At 25.2% G+C, this 23,021-nt stretch overlaps 1 protein-coding gene and 1 long non-coding RNA gene across 3 annotated transcripts; both read right to left on the reverse strand.

Annotated features, from left to right (window-relative positions):
- Window positions 1–738: 738 nt before the first annotated feature.
- LOC126325531 (uncharacterized) lies at window positions 739–2,100 on the reverse strand. The gene has a single exon (XM_049995240.1). It carries the CDS (start codon window positions 2,056–2,058, stop codon window positions 814–816), a length of 1,245 nt encoding a protein of 414 aa, XP_049851197.1. The 5' UTR covers window positions 2,059–2,100; the 3' UTR covers window positions 739–813.
- Window positions 2,101–15,998: 13,898 nt separating this feature from the next.
- LOC126325533 (uncharacterized) lies at window positions 15,999–17,087 on the reverse strand. Of its 2 annotated transcripts, XR_007560156.1 has the most exons (4): window positions 17,027–17,087; window positions 16,831–16,962; window positions 16,646–16,706; window positions 15,999–16,416 (listed from the first exon to the last, which is right to left on the reverse strand). It is a non-coding gene; the product is annotated as an uncharacterized LOC126325533 (long non-coding RNA). The 2 variants fall into 2 exon arrangements; XR_007560155.1 differs by lacking the exon at window positions 17,027–17,087 and having other exon boundaries at window positions 16,831–16,972.
- Between the last annotated feature and the right edge of the window lie 5,934 nt (window positions 17,088–23,021).

Consider the following 23,021-nt stretch of genomic DNA (forward strand, 5'->3'; position numbering starts at 1 on the left):
TATTTATATTTTACACATACTATCTATTATAACTAACTACCTAACTCATCTATTCAATTCAAATCATAATTATATCTCTCTATATATTTACTCTAATTAATTTTATTTTTTTATCTATCTGTAATTTTGCTATCTCACATATACATTTATTTCCTTACTTTTTTTATCATGTATACTTATCTCTTTTGCCTGCTTTATTCACACTTTATCTCTTACATATATTCATTTCTATTTTATTTCAAACTATTCATCTCTCTATATCTCTCATTCATATTCATCTTAGCTTTCTCATAATCACATTAAATCTATATAATAAAAATATCCATAACATCAATAGCTCACCTGTATATATATTTTATTATATTTTACTCTTTTTATTCTATCTGACTAAATTATATCTTGCTTATTTCATATCATACTCACTCACATTATAACACATTAGAATTGCTAACACTAATCTAATACAAATACAAAACATATCAATACATCAATTTATACTGAATATTTATATAATAAATATATTTCACACTTATGCTAGAACTAATTCTATTCTAATATCACCTTCTATATTAATAATATTTTACTATATATACTTCATAATATATTTTATCTCTCATATTTTAATTCTATATCTTCTCTCACATATACATATTCTATTCATCATATCTATGTATTCTCTCATTTATATAATAATAACTATAATAACTAATATTAAAATTAAACATCAAAAAATTGACTCAAATTATCTATATTTTATTTCGTAACTACATGTTTCATTTATTCTGTCTTATATAAATATCACAATTACACAGTTTAGTTTAATATCATCCCTACTGCACCTCTGCAAACTACCATCATAACAATCGTTTTCAACCCATATGTATAGAATATTGAACCAACTGATGATTTAGGTATAGGTTTATCACTGTATTCGCAGTGTGTGACATTATCGCACAGTTTACTTACAGGTCTAACCAAACAATTTTCCTTTTGAATAGATGGAGGTAACATTTTGTCATCACATTTCGCATTTAAACTGTGTTTTGTTGAGCTAATGTTCATATGCTCTAATCCTGTCAGACCACTTAAATCAGGAATATCACCTTCAAACTCATTCTCTCGCATTTCTAAAGCTTTCAGATTATTTAATTTACCAATTTCATTTGGTATAGCTCCACTTAATCGATTTGAACCCAAATTTAGCTCAGTCAACATGGTCATATCACCAATCTTAGATGATAAACTACCACTGATATTGTTATCCATAAGATCTAAATATTCTAATCCAACTAGTGCATACAGACCATCAGGTATCGATCCAGATATATCTTTGTTACCACTTAAATCAAGAGTCTTTAAGTTGTTCAGATTTTCAATATCATTACTTAAGCTACCACTAAATTCGTTTCCTTGTAAATGTATATGTGTCAAATCATTTAATGCATATATACCATCAGGTATCGATCCAGATAGACTCAAGTCAGCTAAATCAAGATTCCGTAATTTAGCCAGATTTTTAATATCATCCTTTAAACCACCATTAAACTTGTTACCTCTTAAGCTCAGAACTCGTAATTCAGTCATCGAGTACAGACCATCAGGTATCTCACCAGATAGACTTGATCCAGTTAAATTAAGAACTCTTAATTTATCTAGGTTTTTAATATTATCGCTTAAACTACCATCAAAATTGTTCTCTTCCAGACGCAGATGTTCCAATTTCGTTAGCTCATAAATTTCATTTGGAATGTTACCTTCTAATTTTGTGTTTTTCATGTCTAAATCTTTTAATGTATCTTTAACTATTGTAATGCCTGTAGGAAATCCAGACAGCTCAAGATCCTGTAATATAACACCGGTGATTTCATCATTACTATCGCAACGTATTTTCGTGTCACTGCAGTAATTATCTATCGCTATTTTATCTGAATCACTTAAATACTTGTTCAAATCTTCCACAAACTTCAAAGAATTACTATCTGTTTCTTCTTGTGTTAAATGCATCGAAATCCCAGCCAGTACAACCACCACCAATAACAAATTACTCAGCACCTTCATATTTAAACCACCAAACAACTTCTTCCTATTATCTCTTCAATCTTTATTAATTAACGGAATTCTTTTACATCACTTAATTTACAAATTTATTATTTATTACCAGATATAGCAATATTTATCACACAACCATATTTTATCAACCGATCTTTTTAACCATATTCAGATACCAACATACTTTCTCGTCTATCATCGTCTCTCTTAGTCTCTCTCTGTCAACTATTCTGTTTTATGATTGTTCGGTTTACAGTTTATTCATTACAAAATCACAAATACATCATAATTATATTTACTATCGATTGGTACTTTTTAACTATATTTATTATACATTCATTTTTAACTATATTTATTATACATTCATCTTTTTTAACTATATTTGCTATCGATTAGTCTTTTTTAACTATATTTGCTATCGATTAGTCTTTTTTAACTATATTTATTATATATTGATCTTTTTTAACTATATATTGCTATCGATTGGTCTTTTTTAACTATATTTATTATATATTCATCAAGGCATTCTATATTCTCATACTACACACAATTTATAATCTTCATAAAACCTTTATAAAACTTTTTCGGCTATATTCGTTTCTCATTTTATTCTTTATTTATTATCTTATTGTTAACATTATATTTTTTCACTATCAACTCATAATCTATTATTTTTTGTGAAGCATTTTTATCTGACATAAACCATGGTCTTGTGCTGGCTAGAGATCATAATTTTTAACAAATCTTCAAAGAGACATTCATTTATAGAACTAATTTACAATAAAATACATACAACTCTTATATAATATGTATATTATACATATGCCTATCTCATGATTTTTTTTTCTTTTGCATTATACTATTCTTTTGTTATATTGATATAATATATTTATCTCTTCTAATAATAATTACTGATTTGTTTGTCAAATCTTCTATTGTAAACTAAAATAGAAAAGTAAACTATATCATATTGGATTATTTCTGACACATTTATGAAAAAGTGATTAGGAACGATATATTAAATAATCCAAGATATACTAATATCTATATAAACTGTATTGCTTTGTTGTCAATAAACGCTAAATATTTATTTATTTTTTTATTTACTACTACCCTTTGATGTCTCTTTCAAATTCATTTTTATAAAATATTTAAATAATTGTTTGGTTCTATACCTACAATATTAAATAATATTACGACTGTTAAAAGAACCCTTCGAATATTCTTATTATTAAACTCTATCAGGTTCATAACTTTATATAGCTCTTTAATTTCATTTTTAAGCAAGATATTAATTAGATTATTATATTCACTTCTTTTCTTTTAATTACACTATCCTTTTCTAATTCGTCGTCTAACTAACTATAATTTACCATCTAACTATTTTTCTAACTATTTATCTCATTCTATTAATGTTTTATAACTATTCATATTAAAAAATTTTTTATCATCTTTTATAACTAGTTTATAATCAATGATATTCAGATTTTTTTCATAACTTTCTTTTATATTTGTTTATTTCAAATCTTTAAATTTTTATTTTTGATAACTATACCTTTCCTAGATATTATTTTTCACTATAGATAAGTCTATGTAGTTGGAGTGACAAAGGATAATGATTTATTTATATCCTCTTAGTTCTAATCTGATTATATTCCATTATATATATTTTTCATACTATTTATCAAATTATTATATTATAACATTTCAGTATATCAGCATAATTCTTCTTTACTATAACCATATATCGTTCGCTAGTATAAGACATAATATTGTTTTACAAAAATTTTAGATATTAGATTTCAAGTAGACCTTTACCAAGCTATTTCAGATTATTGGGCATTTGTGGATTTTTTTTATTTTTTCGATATGGATTTTAGCTTTAGATGGTTCAGAATAATAAATATTTGATATTATCTTTTCATCTTTCATATGCTTTAAGTTGATATTAATACTTTTAACTTTTTTTGCTCATAGATAATTCAATCTTTTTTTTTTTTATGAAGTGTTGCTATTTATTTTATTTTGATTACATTTTGATTGCAATGCGGCTTTGATTTACAGAAATATTTTGCCTCTAGAGGTTTATTTTTTGGTAAAGGTCTGATATTTAACTAGAATATTTCAGGCTTTTTTTAAACAATTGATATGGGTTATAATGTTTCATCATTTAGCATCTAAAGCATCTCAGTTCTCTTGATATATTTATTATTAGATATTGTTGGTCTGCTCTGCTCTACACCTATCTCTTTTATCTTTGTACATGCTTCTTTTTAGTATATTTGCTATGATTGATTAAGATTTGTTTTTCATTTTCTGCATATTGTAGATTATATTTTTTTCTTTTTTTTTCTGATTTTTATATTGTTTCTTTTGTCATATCAATACCTTCTGATTTAAATTTGTTTATTTCTTTCATCAATTTTTCATTTAGTTCTGTACAATTAAATAACTTTTTTTGTAAAATTATCTTGATTTTATATTTAATCTCACTTCTAATTTATTTCACTATTTTTTTTTGCAATTTTTCCATCTTCTTCAGAGTATTTCTATAAATTTTTGTGTCATATTTTTGCTATTTCCTTAGGTTTTATATTATTTTTTTGTCTAAATTCTTATGTGAACCATTGATATCCCAACAAAGTCTATAAAAACTGGAGTATTATCGATAAGACTAAATATAATAAATAAATGCTGTATTATTATACATATGTATATCTATAATGTTTTTTATAAAAATATTTACAATGTTGTCAAATGTGTCATAACAGATGTCTTGATCGTAGTCTCGTATGTGCATCAGAAAGATTTATTTCACTTAAATAATTTGCTAGTTATAATAACATGTATATAAATAAATTTTTATTTTTAAAAATCATAACCTTATATAATCAACATACATACATAGCTATGATTTTTTCATTGTTACTAAATGTAAACTCTATAGTTAATCTAGATATCTATATCATCTCATTCAATAATATATATTCTTTATTTTACATACCATCTAATAAATTTAGAACCAGAATAGTGTTCTCCTTCTGAAAAAAATCAACATCAGGTACATTCTCTTTAAAGATTTTTGTTGAAATCATTAAAAAACTGTATTTTATCAGCTATTGCAAAACATGATAATAATAATGAGATTATTAATATTTCAATTATATAGTTTTCATTTTACGTTGTTGATTTTTTAATACTGAATATATACTGAACATAAATTTAATTTGATTTTTATAAAATATTAAAAAATATTATATCGTCATTGTACTTTTTTTTACTATAGCTATATTATACTCATGTCAATTATACGTGTGTATATATATAAACATAAATGTTATAAAGTATTATAAAAATCATGGAAGATTTAAAAATAACAATTCAAATTATGAGAATTATTGAAATCGAGAATAACAAAAAATATAATTATTAATTGAAAAATCGATTTAATAATATAAAACAAATATTAATAATTTTATATTATTAGATTGTGAAAAATAATGATAAGAAATAAATTTGTAAGATAAGATAAACTATCTTATTTAAATTCAAATAAACAATATAAATACATTAAAGAATATGATGTTTGAATATTAATAAATAAAATATTAAAATAAAGTTAGTTAATTGATAAGATTATAAAACAAAGTTAGTTAATTGATAAGATTATAAAACAAAGTTAGTTAATTAATAAGATTATTAAAACAAAGTTAGTTAATTAATAAGATTATTAAAACAACTATATCAGGAACAAACAATAAACGAGAGATCAAATGAAAAATGTAAGAGATGATTTATAATCAAAAAAGAAGATAAATAAAAATAATGTAATAATGAGGTTATTACATTTAGAATACCCTATGTGTAAAAAATCATACAGAGTAGGTGATAATAAAATAGAAAAAGCATTTTAGAATAGTAATTAAGAAAATTATAAAATATAAAAGAAAATTAATATATATATTAATTAATAATTATTGAAATTTATTTAGTAAATTAGAACTAGAAGCATAGATAAAATATAAACTGTAATAGAGTTGATTTTAACTGGAAGTTAATATCAGTATTATTTTATACATTAGATTTATATAATCTAGTAATAGAATGTTCTATTTCAGAACCTTTTGATGATGAAATCTCGACATCTACTACATCTGTGCATTGTTGTTTTATAGCACATCAAAAATACATTATACCATATGATAAAAATTATATTAATATATTATCTATCTATAAAAAATTTACATCAAAACTTTCTAGATATAATATCTATATTGATTTTATCTATAAACATATAATGCATATATATAAATGTATTCAATGATATAGTATTTCACTATTTTTGGCCATTTCACCTTGTACAGACTATATATCAAAAATAAATATTATAATCCTGTTTCATCAGTATTTTATTGAACAACATTTATTCTAATTGTTCTGTGATACTGATTCTAATAACACTAATCCGTAGACATTCAGATTAGCATCGATCGATCTTATGAGATAGTTAATTAATTTAAATTTAGTATATCTTGTTTTATGGATAGGCTTATTTAAAGCTAGTTTATATATTGATTTTAATATATACTTGACCAATAATACATATTATACATACAGAGTGATAACAAATTTATTAAATAGTTTTAACTATACTATACACATATAAATGATTTTATGTCGTAATTATTATTGTCAATTAAATACTATCCTTCAATTAATTTTATCGATTTTTTATTATCTATTATTCTCTTCTGACCTTTTTTTTCCAAAATAGAGAAAAAAACCTTTTTATAGACCTCGTGTAGAAAGATTCTTAGTCAATGATGCAATACATATATTACACACTAAAAAGCATTCTTGTCAGAATCTAACGTCATGATTCAGAAACCGCTTGTACATTGCTATAAAATTTCTCTCTTGATTCATCTTTATATTATTTTTACGCTATCTAAACACGTTCTATTTTATTTTTTATTTTTCATATTTTATGTCCTGTTCTATTATTCCATATTCTTTACATCTATTATTTTATTTGTCATCATCCTATCTATATTGTTTATAATATTTCTAATATCTATATATAAATATAAAATAGAATTGTTTGAGCTTTTAAATGATCAATCTAATAAATAGTTATTATTTTACTAATATTACAATTATCTATTAAATAATCTTTTTACACAAATATTAATTTTATGTTATATCAAGACTCATCTAATGAATCTATTCATATTTTTTGTTATATCTGATATTTAATTTAAGTTTCATTTTAAACTTCTCTACACTTTCATCTTATATAACCTTGATTGTTTAATCGTTTATTTTAATCAACATCTTTATGTTTATTATCATACATTAAAATATACTAATATTACTATTTAATATTAATATATTTTTAATTATTATATATTTAACTAAGATTCTAATCTATCACAATTATCATTATATTCAATTACTCTATTATATCATACTATATACATATATTTTTATATTATATCATACTATACACATATATTTTTATATTATATCGTGCTATATATACATATTTTTCTGTTATATAAAACGTAGAATTTAATTACATTAACCAAAAAACTAATATTCTATGTTATCAACTATTTTAGACTTCACGTAATGTCATATTATTGTATGAAATATGCTGAATTGTCAGAAAAGAATCATAGATTTGTTTTCAAATCAGAAAATACTAAAAAAATACTTCTAACAATTGTTTCACTGATATTGGTTCAGAGCTATTTATAATATTTTGATTCTGGATTCTATACTGTTTTTTTTTGAAACAGTATATTTTTCTGAATATATCTATATTCGGTACTTCATAACTTTTATCGTCATCCTATGCAAGAATTTTATTACATTCAATAATTATTATCTGAACTAGCAAATAACATAAAGACTGAAATATCATTTGCTCTTAATATTTTATATTGACAGATTGAACTCAATATAGGTTTTTGTTTGGACCTATATATATAAATAGAGCACTTGGCTTTTTAATACTGCTGTCATAACATATTGCGTGTATATTGAATTTATTTTATCTAGCATTTAGTATAGGTTGTTATTTTGTACATATATATGCTATTTTAATTCTGCCTACACTTTGCTGATATTTCATTATTATCAATCTACAATTCAATTCATTTATTTATTTGTCATTTGACTTTGACTCGGCCATATTCGTTAATTTTGTAAATTATTGATATGAAAACTCTGAATGTTTAAGACAAACTATAAAGCTATTTGACGATATAAAAAAAATCTATGATAGCAGAATTGATGTTGAGAGGTAAAGATGTCATATATAAATCTAATAATTTTTATAAGTTGTAGATGAATAAGAGAGGATAAAATAGTACAGAAATATATGGTAATAGAATAGGATAATAAAAGTGATAAGAATAAAGAGATATAAGAGGATATTATAATAGAAGTGATTATGATAGGTAGATATGATGTGTATTGAATGGATATAGATATTGCTCTGAGACAGCTTCAACATTCGCTTATCTGACTCGAATTAGTTTTCTGATATAAGCAGCCTTGCGAATTCAACTTTCTAAATTTTCTCCCATCTCAGCGCATCTGGCCCCCATAGCTTGGTTTATTGTCGACAAACCTTGCTCCTATTTAAAATACAATTCTTCAAATTCCACACTATTCATTCATATTATCTTCTATTACTTTATTCATGTCTTTAATCTATATTATATTTTATATATATACATTATCACTCTTTATTATATCATCAAACATACTATATCATCATATTATCTATATCTATTCTTATTGATTCTTAATTCGCATCTCTTCTTGATCCTATTCTTTATTCTTAATTCATGTCTTACTCTATTATCTCTGCTCTTCACATTACTAATATCCTTTTTATCTTAACTTCTATTTCTATATTCTCAAATGCTACCTATTCTCTTCAAATTCTATTACTCTATCATATTCAATCTCTACCATTTATTCTATTCCATCTAACATTCTGTCATATTATCTATACATAATTCTATATCATATAGCTCACCTATTCATAATTTAATTTATTATATTATTCTTCTTCTTATTCACAATCTTATTATCATCATATTATCTACATATTCACAATCATATCACACTACTCACATACTTCACATACACTATCCTCAACGATATTATTTATACACACTCATAATATCATATTTAACAATACACACACTATTTATTATTTATTATTATCCATTCCTATTTATATTATCTACATCTATTCAATCTAAACCATAACTATACACATACACTCCATACATCATAACTACCTCTTTCACTCTATTATACTATCCTCTCCTATCACTCTTTATCTATTTATTCTCGCTACATCATCTTCTATTATCCTATTCTATCATCATGCCTCTTTATCTTACCTATCTTGTGTTCTATATTATCACATTATCCTATATTATATTATTCTTGCTATTTCATTTACTTTGTATTCAATTTCCTTTCATATTTTCTTTATATTCATATCTTAAATATTCTTCTATATATTATGTATCAAAATTCATACTATATCCTACCTCCCTACATATTCATACTATATCCTACCTCCCTACATATTCATACTATATCCCACCTCCCTACATATTCATACTATATCCTACCTCTCTACATATTCATACTATGTCCTACCTCTCTGCATACTTACACTATATTATACTATCTGTATATACTCTATATAATTATATTATTTACACCCTATCTTCTATATATTATATTATCTATATTTACTCTTCTATTATACTATGTTATTCACATATACTCTGTCATAATCATTCACATTCTATCAATCATATTTTATTATTCACATGCCATCTATCAACCATATTCTCTATATACTATCTCTCTATATTATCTATATCTTCTTTATTCTAACATCCTATCCTATATTTATTTATTTTAAATCTCATCTCTATCCCACAAATCATTTCTATCATATCTATCTATACTCTCTCTATCTATACGTTCATCACACACTATCATAATTCATACTGTTCTTCTATTCTACCCACATCCATACACACATTCCTACATCATCATCCATACATCATCACATCTCTCAATTATACTATTCGTATTCCCACTACACACCCATCTTCACCTTACCATTCACATAACATCATATCATTCAAATTATCTATACATGTCCACACACTTCTTCCCCTCCTCACATATCTCATTCTATCTATCTATCTCTATTCACACTCATGTTAACACATCTCAATTTACATTATCTATCTATATACTTTCTATACATCACCATATCATCACATCTAAATTCATACAAACACATACATATTTTTGTATTCACAACTCAATTCATACACACGCATATTCTCATAATCACTTTATTTGTTTATATACCCATTCACATCCTCTTACACCATACACTCACAACACTCACATCTCAATTTACACACACTATTCTCATTTACATGCAATCACATTATTCAAACTACCCACATACATATTTCACATATTCACTATCATATCTCAACTCATACACATACACTCTCTATATAACATCCCATTCATATCATACTATGTATTATTTTCACTATATAATATAATATTCATATATATATTTATTGTATATATTATTATACTCTCTCAATATTTTATTATATATATTACTATACTCTCTCATCTCTATGACAACAACATTATTATTTACCATATCGTTTCTCATGCATCTAAATAGATCTGTATATATATATATAACTAACTTCTTAATACAAATATATATATATATATATATGTATATAGACACTTTAAATATTATTTTTACTTTTACATATCATATATTATCTTATTTTTATATCAAAAGTTTATCACACTATTATCTGTTTTTATTACAATCTCATCACCACCTATATAATACTATATATATACCACTTTTATCTTCGTTCTTCTACCTATTATATTTTATTATTATCTAAACTCATATATAAAAATATATATGCACACATCTTATCATTTTTATTTTATTCTTCCTAAATTATTACCACTATTACATATTCACCGTATTATCCTTATATATACATCTACACAATACTCTGCTATATCATATCTATTTTTCCATTCTTATTATGATATATTTTTACATCTATAACGCCATATATTATATTTAACAAATAAAAATTATACATAAAACCTCTACTAAATTACACAAATCATTGAGTTATCAACCTGATACAAGCACATCTAATAGATAAATGCAATATTAAAAATGATAAATAAAACATTAACAATCAATTTTTTATTCTTGTTAATTATTTATTTAACCATAACTGGACTCTCATTATTCTCTCTTCAATACCAAACTCATAAACAACAAACTTATTTTAATCATATTGCTATACATCCTCTTTTAAACTGTAATGATGGGTATCACCCAGCTGATTGTAAGACAGTCGTGACTCCGTTCGGTCTAGAACTTATCAGGAATACCTACAACAATAATGAACAGGAATCTGATCCAAATGAATACTGTCAACAAATGTTAACATTAATAGACTATTGTAGCTGTATGGCAGAAATCGGGATTATTATCGATCAAAGATTGGTGTTCAACAAGGGTAATATATCATAAACAGACAGAATTCTGAGATTCGTCGAGCACTCACGTCAACGTCAAAGAAACATTGCACTAAACCAGCCACCTACTTGTAGTAGGCAATGCCGTTGCCGTCGCAATAGACATCAAAGTGGACTATGAGCTATGCTTAAATAAATTTAATATAAAAATATTATTGTTCGTACTCTAGATAATTGTATAATCCACTCTATATGCACACATATTATATATGATTGTTTATCTATTTCATCATCTCGAATAACACATAATATTATTTTATCATTTATTATATAAAGCTCAGAGCTATATATATATATAAATATATAATCTAAATCATTAATATATATATATAGTTTATGATTTTGAGTTTATTGAATATCATAATAACATCTACTTGCACAAACACAAATATGATATATTAAACTATTCTTTGACATATATGCTATTTTATTATCTATTATTTATTATCTATAATAATAACATTTATATAACAATACCCTGATAATACACTTTATTTTTATATATTGCTTTTTAACAAAATATTTTATTATCAGATTTTATATTCATATTATAATTCATATTATACATCATGTTATTTCTTATTTTTCACATTCTATTACCACTTCATATTATGTAGATTTTTTATCAAATATTTAATATAACTTCATATAAATTATAGTTTATTTTATTATATATATTTACGTTTATCTACATTATTAACTATTTATATGACTTCGGTATTATATCCTTACATTCATTATATATTTATTAATACATACCTAAAAAATTTATGTTGATAATTTTATTAATTAATTATTTAATATATATATTTCATCTAATATTTTATTTTCAATTAAAACATACCTTTTATATATTTTCTATTTTTCTATTTTTTTTTTCTATTTTCTATATTTTATATTCATAATCATTTACAATTTATTTATTATTTCAATTTATTTTTTTAATCCTATAATTATTCATTATTATATTCCTTTATTATTTCTTCGCATTTCTCTATACTCTTACTTATATATATTAATTTTTTCCTATCTATTATTTTAACATCATCATCTATATTATTCAGAACATTTATAATATATAAACAATTCAATAATTTCATATTTTAAACCTCTTAACTCTATCTATCATAACATTATATTACAATTATCAATCAAATTGTATATGTAAATATAGATAATATTTTTAATACTCTATTTAATTAATCTGTTTGTATTTTTCTATTAAATCTAATATTTAATTATACCATTTTCATTATCTATTCCTCTATCTATTTTTATTCTATATAACCTTCATTATTCAATTTATTGTTTTAACTAGTATCATATTTATCTTTAATGCGATCTACCAAAAAAATATACTAATATTATTAAAATTTTCATTATATGTATCTATTTAACATTATATAAATGCTTATACACTCATTTAATCTATATCATATTATCTATATCTTGTCTATATATTCACATATTTTATCATATTATCTATTTATACTTTATCTAATCTACTGCTTATAATCTTCTATTTATATTCATACACTTCAATCTATATCGTACTATTCATACACTTCAATCTATATCTCACTATTCATACACTTCAATCTATATCTTACTATTCATACACTTCAATCTATATCATACTATTCATAAACTATTTATTATTCATTATCATCTACATCTATTCAATCAAATCATAACTATCCATTTTTATTCAACCCAACCTACAATTATCTATATACTCTCTGCACCATAACTATCTACATTTCAATCTAAATCATAACTATTCATTTCTATTCAACCTAAACCATAAGTACACATACACTCTATAAATAACTACCTACCTCTTCCACCCTATCACATTACCCTATATTGTCACTCTTTATCTATCTATTCTCACTATATCTTCTATTATCTTATTCTATCATCATATATCTTCATCTTATCTTACACTCTATACTCATATCTTTATTTAAACTAGTCAGTCTTGATTAAATCTTCTAGACATTTTTTTAATATAATTGAGAAATGATTCTATTTTAGAAGTAAGGTCACTTAATAAATATCTACTAGTCTATAGCATAGCAAAAAAATATATTTTAATGTCTATTTTGTCGAGAATTTGAAATCTTTTTATAATAGGAAAACATCCTAAGATATACACGATGCTGAATAATTTATAAGGATATGAATATCTGATAGATTAGACAAGGCTAGAGATAAGCACTAGAATTGCATATTTTTATATGTGTTACTTTTACATACAATGTATAGAGCAGTCACCATTTTGACTGAAGTTTATTAATATAATTTTTTGAGACTGAAAACCTGAGTAAATCTGTCTTTGCTTTGATCAGCTTATGCCACACTATCATATCCTATTATCATATTAGTCCATCTTATTTATCTATATTCTGTTATCATATTAATCTATTTTATTTATTTATATTCTATTATCATATTAATCCATCTTATTTATCTATCTTCTATCGTCATATTATCATATCACTTTATTATATTACCTCATTATACATCCTCTTAATTCAAATAATATCTGTATCTTTTTTATAATATTTATATTTACTTATTTTTCCCACACCTTATCACATCGTTTATACTATTATACACATATATTTTTGATATATATATACTATAACTCGATGGTTCTAGATAATAATTTAATATTTAGTATAAATCCCCTGGTTCTATTCCTGCAGATATAGTGTTAATTGTAATAGATGGACTATGGACTAATTTTAAAATATATGTTAGTAATTCCATATCCTATAAAATTACAAGTATTGATACTACGCCAAAAAGATGTGCAATTGCATTCCATCACAATCTGCAATTTTCAACAGTTTATCAAGCAAAAGAAATAATAATCAAACACTGTATTTTTCAATTCTATTTATCCAATTATATATACCGAAAACTTCTGTATATATAGAATTAATGAAAGTTCATATAATAGACTAAAAACATAAATAAATCAATAGATCAAAAAGAAGTATTAAATATTTTGATATAATTTTATGGATATTATTTAAAGTACGTATATTCTCATCTATGGAATATTATTACACTACTATACACAAACAAAATTGTAATATACAAAATAAGCTATTTCATTATTAAGTGTTTTATCTATATATCTTGTAATTAACATATCATAGATAAATTGTATGTATACACATTATTTCCGGTATTTTATTGACTAGATACAATAATAAATGTTCCATCTCTTTTAAAAAAATTTAATATTAAAAAAATATTAAGTATATCAAGAGTTTATCACTTACTATCAGTAATTACAGCTATTATGTCATTTTTTATTGTAACATATTATAGATATGATCATGATGTAATATTTTTATCAACTATTCTAAAAGTCTACCGCAAATAAATAATTACCTGATAGAAGTACAATATCGTTAACACCGTTGTTATTAGTTTTCTCATTTATGAATTTAAATTTATTTAATTGTCTATTTTCATCATCATCTTTAATTATAATTACATTGTCACATGATGTATTTATATACAGCTGTTATATTAAAGAATCTAGATACCTGGTTTTAATAATATTATTAATAATGACAACTTTACCATATTTATAAGTGATATCTAATAATCATATTATAAAAGAAATATATAATACATCTATACTAAAATTTAATTGAATATTTATTGTTTTATATTGCTATCTTTATCACTAAGACTTGAGTAATCATACGATAAGATTGCTGCACCATTATTACAATTACTTTACTATGCTATTTATAGCACTAGAGATTTTATATAATACAATATTTGTAATGCCTATATCTTAAATTAAATTAATGGAACAGCATTCCTAGACAACACTAAAATAATATTATAACATCTATTATTATCAATTACTTCATTTTTCTCTCCAAGAAATGCTGCATCATTTTGTTCATTTAAAAGTTGATCATTACTTAGATTTGTTCCTATACTTAGACTTGAGCCATTATCAGTCTTAATATTAAGACTATTTATGTTGTTTGCTATAATTACTATGGTATTTGTAACTATAAAATCATATAAAAAGGCATCATATAGCTTTATAAACCGTTTTTAACATGAATTCTACGCATAATAGCGTTAATGTTATTTACATCTATTAAAATATATGATTCTCGGGCAAATATTGGCATTAATATACAAACTATATTTATTTACATGTGTCAATCAATTTTTATATTAATATATATTTAATAATTAGGTAAGGAAAAAGGATATACTAATAGTATTATATTTTTTTATTATATCCCACACTATGGTTAATATCCCCCTATCCCATACAACATACATATCAATACTATTCCAAGATTATTCTTCATTACTTCATATCTATCCACACACCATATAATTCATGAATGTCCTACACTCAGTCCCTATCAATCATCAATACCTATCTATCTCACACCCATTCCTTACCACTTTATATCTCTTATTTCTCTGACTTTACGCACACCAACCATCCTAACTATCCACAAAAACGCCAGCTGTTATACTATCCCATGTATAATTCTCACTATTTCATGTCCATCCATGCACCATCTCCCTATTCTAACTACCCACACATACCCATAATACTATCATACACAATATCTGCATCGTAATAGCCACATACCCTTCATCAAACCGTAATATCCATATACTCTTTATCGCATCATACTATCCACGTACTACCTATACACATTCGGATTAACAACATTACCTGTAAATACTTACACTCTATGTTCCTCTATATATTTGCATACACACTCACGCAAAACATTGTCCATACATACTCATTCCCACAATACTATCTACATAGAATCGCGCTCTTAACACTATCTACACACTCATTATCCACTATCTATTCCTGTTCATAGTATTGATATCTACTCAATATCTATTATCATAATATCTAACATACTTTCCTCTATTATACCATACTATTCAATATATTATTTACACACATTCCTCTACTTAAATCCCTTTGTCCAATCATAATGTTATTTATATGTAATCAGTATACCTTTTTCTACGATCTAACTTTAAAACCCACTCTATTTTCACACTTTACACACTTTATATTTATCAATACTCCTCCATACATACTACCAATCTATTTCTACACATATCCTGTTACCAACTCTCCTTATTTATCCTACTTCCTTTATTCCCTCACATATAATACCATCTTATTCTCTCTCCCTATCTCTCCCTCTTTATTTCATACTACCTATAACCCTTATTACACCATAGCATTATACACACAATTCTATAAACATTATCATACTATCCTCTCACATACCTATTTTACCTGATTACGCCTACACCTATACATACACACATTCTCTATCACATCATACTATATATATTACATATAAAATCCACAAATCATGATATACACACTTTTTTCGATCATCTTATCCTACCTATTCTATCATATTCTACCCCATTATCCACCTACCTTACACTCACACATAATAATCTTTTGATATGCTATACTATTATTTAGTGTATATTTTATTTTCATATATCTTCTTCTGCCATCTTCCACCTTTTTTCTATCTCTCATAATAGAATATATACTCTCATATACGGTATATCGATATTACTATCGCCTGTTATTCTATTTACTTTATATGTCTATTATCAAGATTCTATACTTTTTTCAATACAACTTTATTTTTTTTTTCATTATTATACTAATTATTATATCTCAAAATATTTATATTGTTATTAATACTCTTTTTATATTTCTTGTACAAATTCCATATTGTTATCTACCTTATCAAATACCCCTCTCCATATTACTAGCTACATATAATTTTATATTATTTCATATTGTCCCTTATCAGTTTATTATTTATTCATATTATACATTATAAACATTTATAATCCTTTCCTATTTTGCATTTACATTCATTTATATTATGTTCTTAAATATTTCACCTCTATTTTGCTATCTTTACTACCCATCACTATTTTATCCATACATATTCTTTCTAAATCTATATCCGTTCAAATAACTTATATAATGTATACACTTATTATCACATATACCAATCTCACATGTTCTTCTTTATATTTCATTTATTCCATCCAAATCTATCTTCATTCGCCTCTCCATTATATCACAGATAAAACTTTTCATTCAAATACCCAATCTTCTGATCTAAATTCCATATATTAGGACCACAAAGCTCCACTACCAGCCTCACTAACTCTAATACCATTGTACAAACAACATATCACGATACTTATTCTATCACTCTATACTTGTAATAAAATTACCCTATTCTATATTTTTCTTATAACTCTATTCAATCTCTTCTAACATACCAACTATATAACATATATATTCAATCAATCAAACACAAAAATTTTAATTATTTTAGACAGTTAAATTACTACTCTATAAATCTATCTGATAAATAACACAATATTGATTAACATAATAGGTAAGCAAAAATTTTTTAACGATTAAATTTCTCTTGTTCTGTTATTTACTTGATCTTAGCTGGCCCCTTTCATTGTTCTGTGTTCAATAATAAATTGACAAACAAAAAACGGAATTAAGCAAGTAAGTATAAAGCTCCTTTTAAATGATAAAAATAGAGTGCATGATTATCTTGGTCTGTTTTATATATGATCTTGACCTAAATTACTGCCTGTTTTTTCAGTAAGATGCTAATGTTCCAGACGAATCCTGTTAAAAAATGTTGACGCCGGTAGACTATTATGCTTTCGTGATAACGATTGGGAGATTAGTCGATTATAAACATACATTCGACAAAACTGATCTAATGCAAATTGACCTAATTGTATCTACCATATATATTTTTTGTCCTCATTGCAAATATCTGTGCCGAGGTGAGCAGATAGGTTTTTTGTTCAGAAATAATTATCACATAATAGATATATAGGATCTAAATCGGTTCATATAACGAAATCTCATTATCAATAAAGCTGTCTATCTATAACTATTTATTTTATAAACAACGCACCTACCATTTATCATTTATTCTGTAAAGTTCAACTAAATACATACACGTAGTCTAAATAGCTAATACAAACATATTATCACCTTATATATATATATAACATATTCATAATATCCATTCCTAGTCTTTATTATACCATATTATTTATTTATACACATTTCTAAATATCATATTTACACTTAAACTCTATCATACTATTCATCTTTTACTCTAAAATCCTCTCTTCTCTTATACCACATTCTGTCTAAACTTTCTCTTTATCATATTATCTACACTGTTATATTATCTATACATACTCTTCTAAATATCATATTGCCTATACACTCCTTTTCATATTATCTATCCATATATAATTACTCTATTATATCACATTTATAGATTTCTATACATTCTACTTACAAATCAACTCTATTTTCTGCCTATCATCCCTAAAAATTCTCAAATCTTTTCAAATCAATAATTCCCCACTCTATCTATTGCATAAATATTATAAAACGCTTCTCTTTACTATATCATATTATTTATTCATATTATCTACACATGCACTTCCATCTAATTATATATCTATATATAATCTTATACTTCATCATAACTATACACACACTTTTTTCACCATATTATAACTATCCGCACACTTCTCGTTATACTATATTGTCCAGGCCTAATCTATCGAATCCATAATTTCCTATTTATGCTATCTACATCTATTCAATCTCTATTATAAATATTTATATATTTGAATTTATATCGTATATAGATATTCTTTTTTAATACTTTCTATAACGCCTATCAACGTTTTCTCAATATCCTCTACTCAAACCTCTATTCATATTCTATCCTTATAACCCCCCTACTTACCTTCATTATCTATTGTATCTCAATTATTAATCACGCCATTACTTTCCTTCTCAGCTCTCTCATCACTTACTATATTTTTTTTCTTCATACACATTCACTATTCACCCTCTCCTACATCTTCACCTCACCAATATTCAAATACCTATACCACGCTATATACATATTCTAATTTAGTGCATTTACCCATGCACAATTTAACTAATCACATAATCTTTTCATTTTTTTCTATAATATAAACATATCTATCCTTTTGACCTTGTCTATATACACGCTATCTCACACACACACTTCCACTCTACCTTGAACTATTTTACTTGCTAGCCCTACTCATTCCTACATCTCTATTATACACATCTTAACTGTATTTGCTATAGTAACCACACTAAATACACATGATTAATAATAACAATATTCATAATATCAATATATCACATCTATATATTTACATGTCGCTCTTTTTACTCTTTCCAACTAAATTAGAACACCTTGATTTAAACCAACTCTCAGACAATGCTCTCATATTTCTCACTCTAATCTACAAATAGCAATTATTCCTCATACAACCCTAAAAAATGTCTCACAATATTAAACCATATCAGATAACCAACCATACTCTTCTAATCAATCAAATAATAATCAAGTTACCCTACATAACACTAATAATATTATTGGTATCAGATAAATTGCATAACACACTATCCCAGCCAAGAGAAGGTCGAATTAAGTGAATACGGCTACAAAACATATCAATACACCAATGCACACTAAACTCTTATACAATAAACACATCTCAAAATGTTCACTCCAAAAATAATTCTGTTTGCTCTAACATTACGCATATTAATAATATTGGATCAGATAGTTCATAGTATCTCACACAACATTTTAAACTATCTCTTATTATTTCAGCTCTATTTTATACCTTTTTTTACACTTTCTATTTCTCACCCCCACCTATCCTCTTGTATGCGTTAGACTATACAACAGCTAAAATAAATCATACTGAATATAGGTCTTTTGATTCAAATTATCACTAGTTTATTGTTATAACCTTAGATAATTTATCATCTTGCATACACACACATAATTTCAAATTCTAATTTAACACCATCTCTAGTCCAGCTGTATACAAAACCACTAATACAATGGTCTTAAATAAAAATGTGTAGAACATTGAACCAGCCGAGGATTTAACTAAAACATCAGTCGCAAGTTCATGTGTAATAGGCTCAGTGCTATATTCACAGCGCGTAACATTCTTGCACAACCTATTCACAGGTCTGACTAAACACTTCTCTTTACTGATATTTGGAGGTAACATCTTATCATCACACTTTACATTTAAATTGTGTTTTGTTGAGCTAATGTTCATGTCCACCAACTTTTTCAGACGACTCAAATCAGGAATGTCACCTTCAAACTCATTCTCTCGCATTTGTAAAGTTTCGAGATTAATTAAATTACCAATTTCATTTGGTATAGTGCCACTCAATTCATTGAAACACAGGTTTAGGTTAACTAAATTAGTCAGACCACCAATCTTAGATGACAAACTACCATTGATATTGTTATTCATAAGATTCAGGTCTTGCAACTCGGTCAGTGAATACAGAGCGTCAGGTATCGAACCAGATATATTTAAACTACTTAAGTCAAGGTGGTATAATTTGTTCAGCTTACTAATATTACCATTTAAACTACCAGAAAATTTGTTCCCTGCTAGATTCAGACTTCGCAAGTTGACCAATGAATACAAAGTATCAGGTACTTCACCACAAAGATTTGAATTGTTTATGTCAAGCTCTATTAACTCGCTCAGCTTCCCAATGTCAACATTTAGAGAACCAGTAAAATTATTTTTTCCTAGAATCAGATATTTCAATTTGGTCAATGAATAAAGAGTGTCAGGTATCAAGCCAGAAACACCTGATTTATTTAAGTCAAGAATCCATAATTCGCTCAGCTTCCCGATGTCTTTACTTAAAGAGCCAGTAAAATTGTTTTCTTGAAGATTCAAATATGTCAGTTTGGTCAGCTCGTAGATTTGACTTGGAATTTCACCTTTGAGACCTGCATTTACTATTGATAATTCCTTTAGTGTGTCTTTAATTATTGCAATGTTTGTAGGCAAAGCAGACAGCTTCTCAGAAATTAATTCAATGCCGACAATTTGACCGCTATTATCGCAAGATATTCTGGGGTATTTGCAATAGTCATCTTCTGGAATTAATAGACTAGTATCTATGAAATGCTTGTTCAAATCGACCACGAATCTCTTTGAAGGGTTATTATCCGATTGAGTAGAAAACGTTGCTGAAATCTGGACTATTACAATCGCTATTATCAACGAATTACTGATCCAATTCATATTTTAGCACTAGTTAACCGGTTATTCTTTTCAGTTAGTTTGACTGTTTTGTATGAACTAATATGTCTCGATTATTTCATTTACATATTTAAGATTACTACGAAAAATTTTTTTGTACAATATTGGCATATAACAGGTCTTGACTATACTTATTACTAATCTAAATATACATTATAATATTCTATGTTTCTCTTCCACTTTATAAAAATCTATAACATCCAGAAAACCTTCCATAAAGCTTTCACGGCTATATTATCTCATTATACTATAAATATCTTTGCGTTAATCTATTATTAGTATTGTAATTTACATTTTTTCATTATCAAGCAAGCCATAATGCACGCACTCTATAAAACCTTCACCTGTGAAAGGCTAAATTGATAATAGCTAAGCATCTGTGTCAGTCGTTGACATCAAAAAAAAAGTTCATTAATAAGGGTTTGAAAAAACAAAACATAGAACTCTTATTGTCCCACATATGCCCATGCGTTACTAGTTTTCAGCCTTACCCTATTTCACTCTACTGATGTCTATTATTATAATGTGCACCTTCTCTTTATTTTTATCAATAATTATTTCTAATCTATCATCTATCTTATCTAACCTAATCTCATTCATTCTTTCAGTTTTTTTATTGACCTGTTATTTGTATATATATTCTATACATCTGTATACAAAAAACTTCACTTTTTTATCATCTTCTTCAATCCATAAATTTTAACCTTATCCACCTACGCAATTATTTACAATAATCTATATTATTAGTACTTATCCAATATTATTTATCTATCTATACATCTTCTACATCATTTATCTTGACTTTTTTCATTATTTTTATTTATTCAGGACCTTATTTCTTGTCACTAATTATCTAAATTACTCATTCTATCGCTTAGTACCTTTATATTTATCGTCTCTACACTGTATTTTTCATTTATACACTTCACATGGCTATCTTCCCACACCAAATATCTACCACATCTACACAAAAACATTCTCTTCTATCTGATCTCTTCCTTCTTTTATTCTTTCATCATTATCTTTCTCCTTCACTTTTTCTCTCACCTTTTTCT

Source organism: Schistocerca gregaria, unplaced genomic scaffold, assembly GCF_023897955.1.
Source record: "Schistocerca gregaria isolate iqSchGreg1 unplaced genomic scaffold, iqSchGreg1.2 ptg000925l, whole genome shotgun sequence".
NCBI classification, from domain to species: Eukaryota; Metazoa; Arthropoda; class Insecta; order Orthoptera; family Acrididae; genus Schistocerca; species Schistocerca gregaria.

What these genes read in the sequence shown, in the direction of transcription:
- LOC126325531 (XM_049995240.1), bottom strand. Translation starts at nt 2,058, where the DNA reads ATGAAGGTGCTGAGTAATTTGTTATTGGTGGTGGTTGTACTGGCTGGG.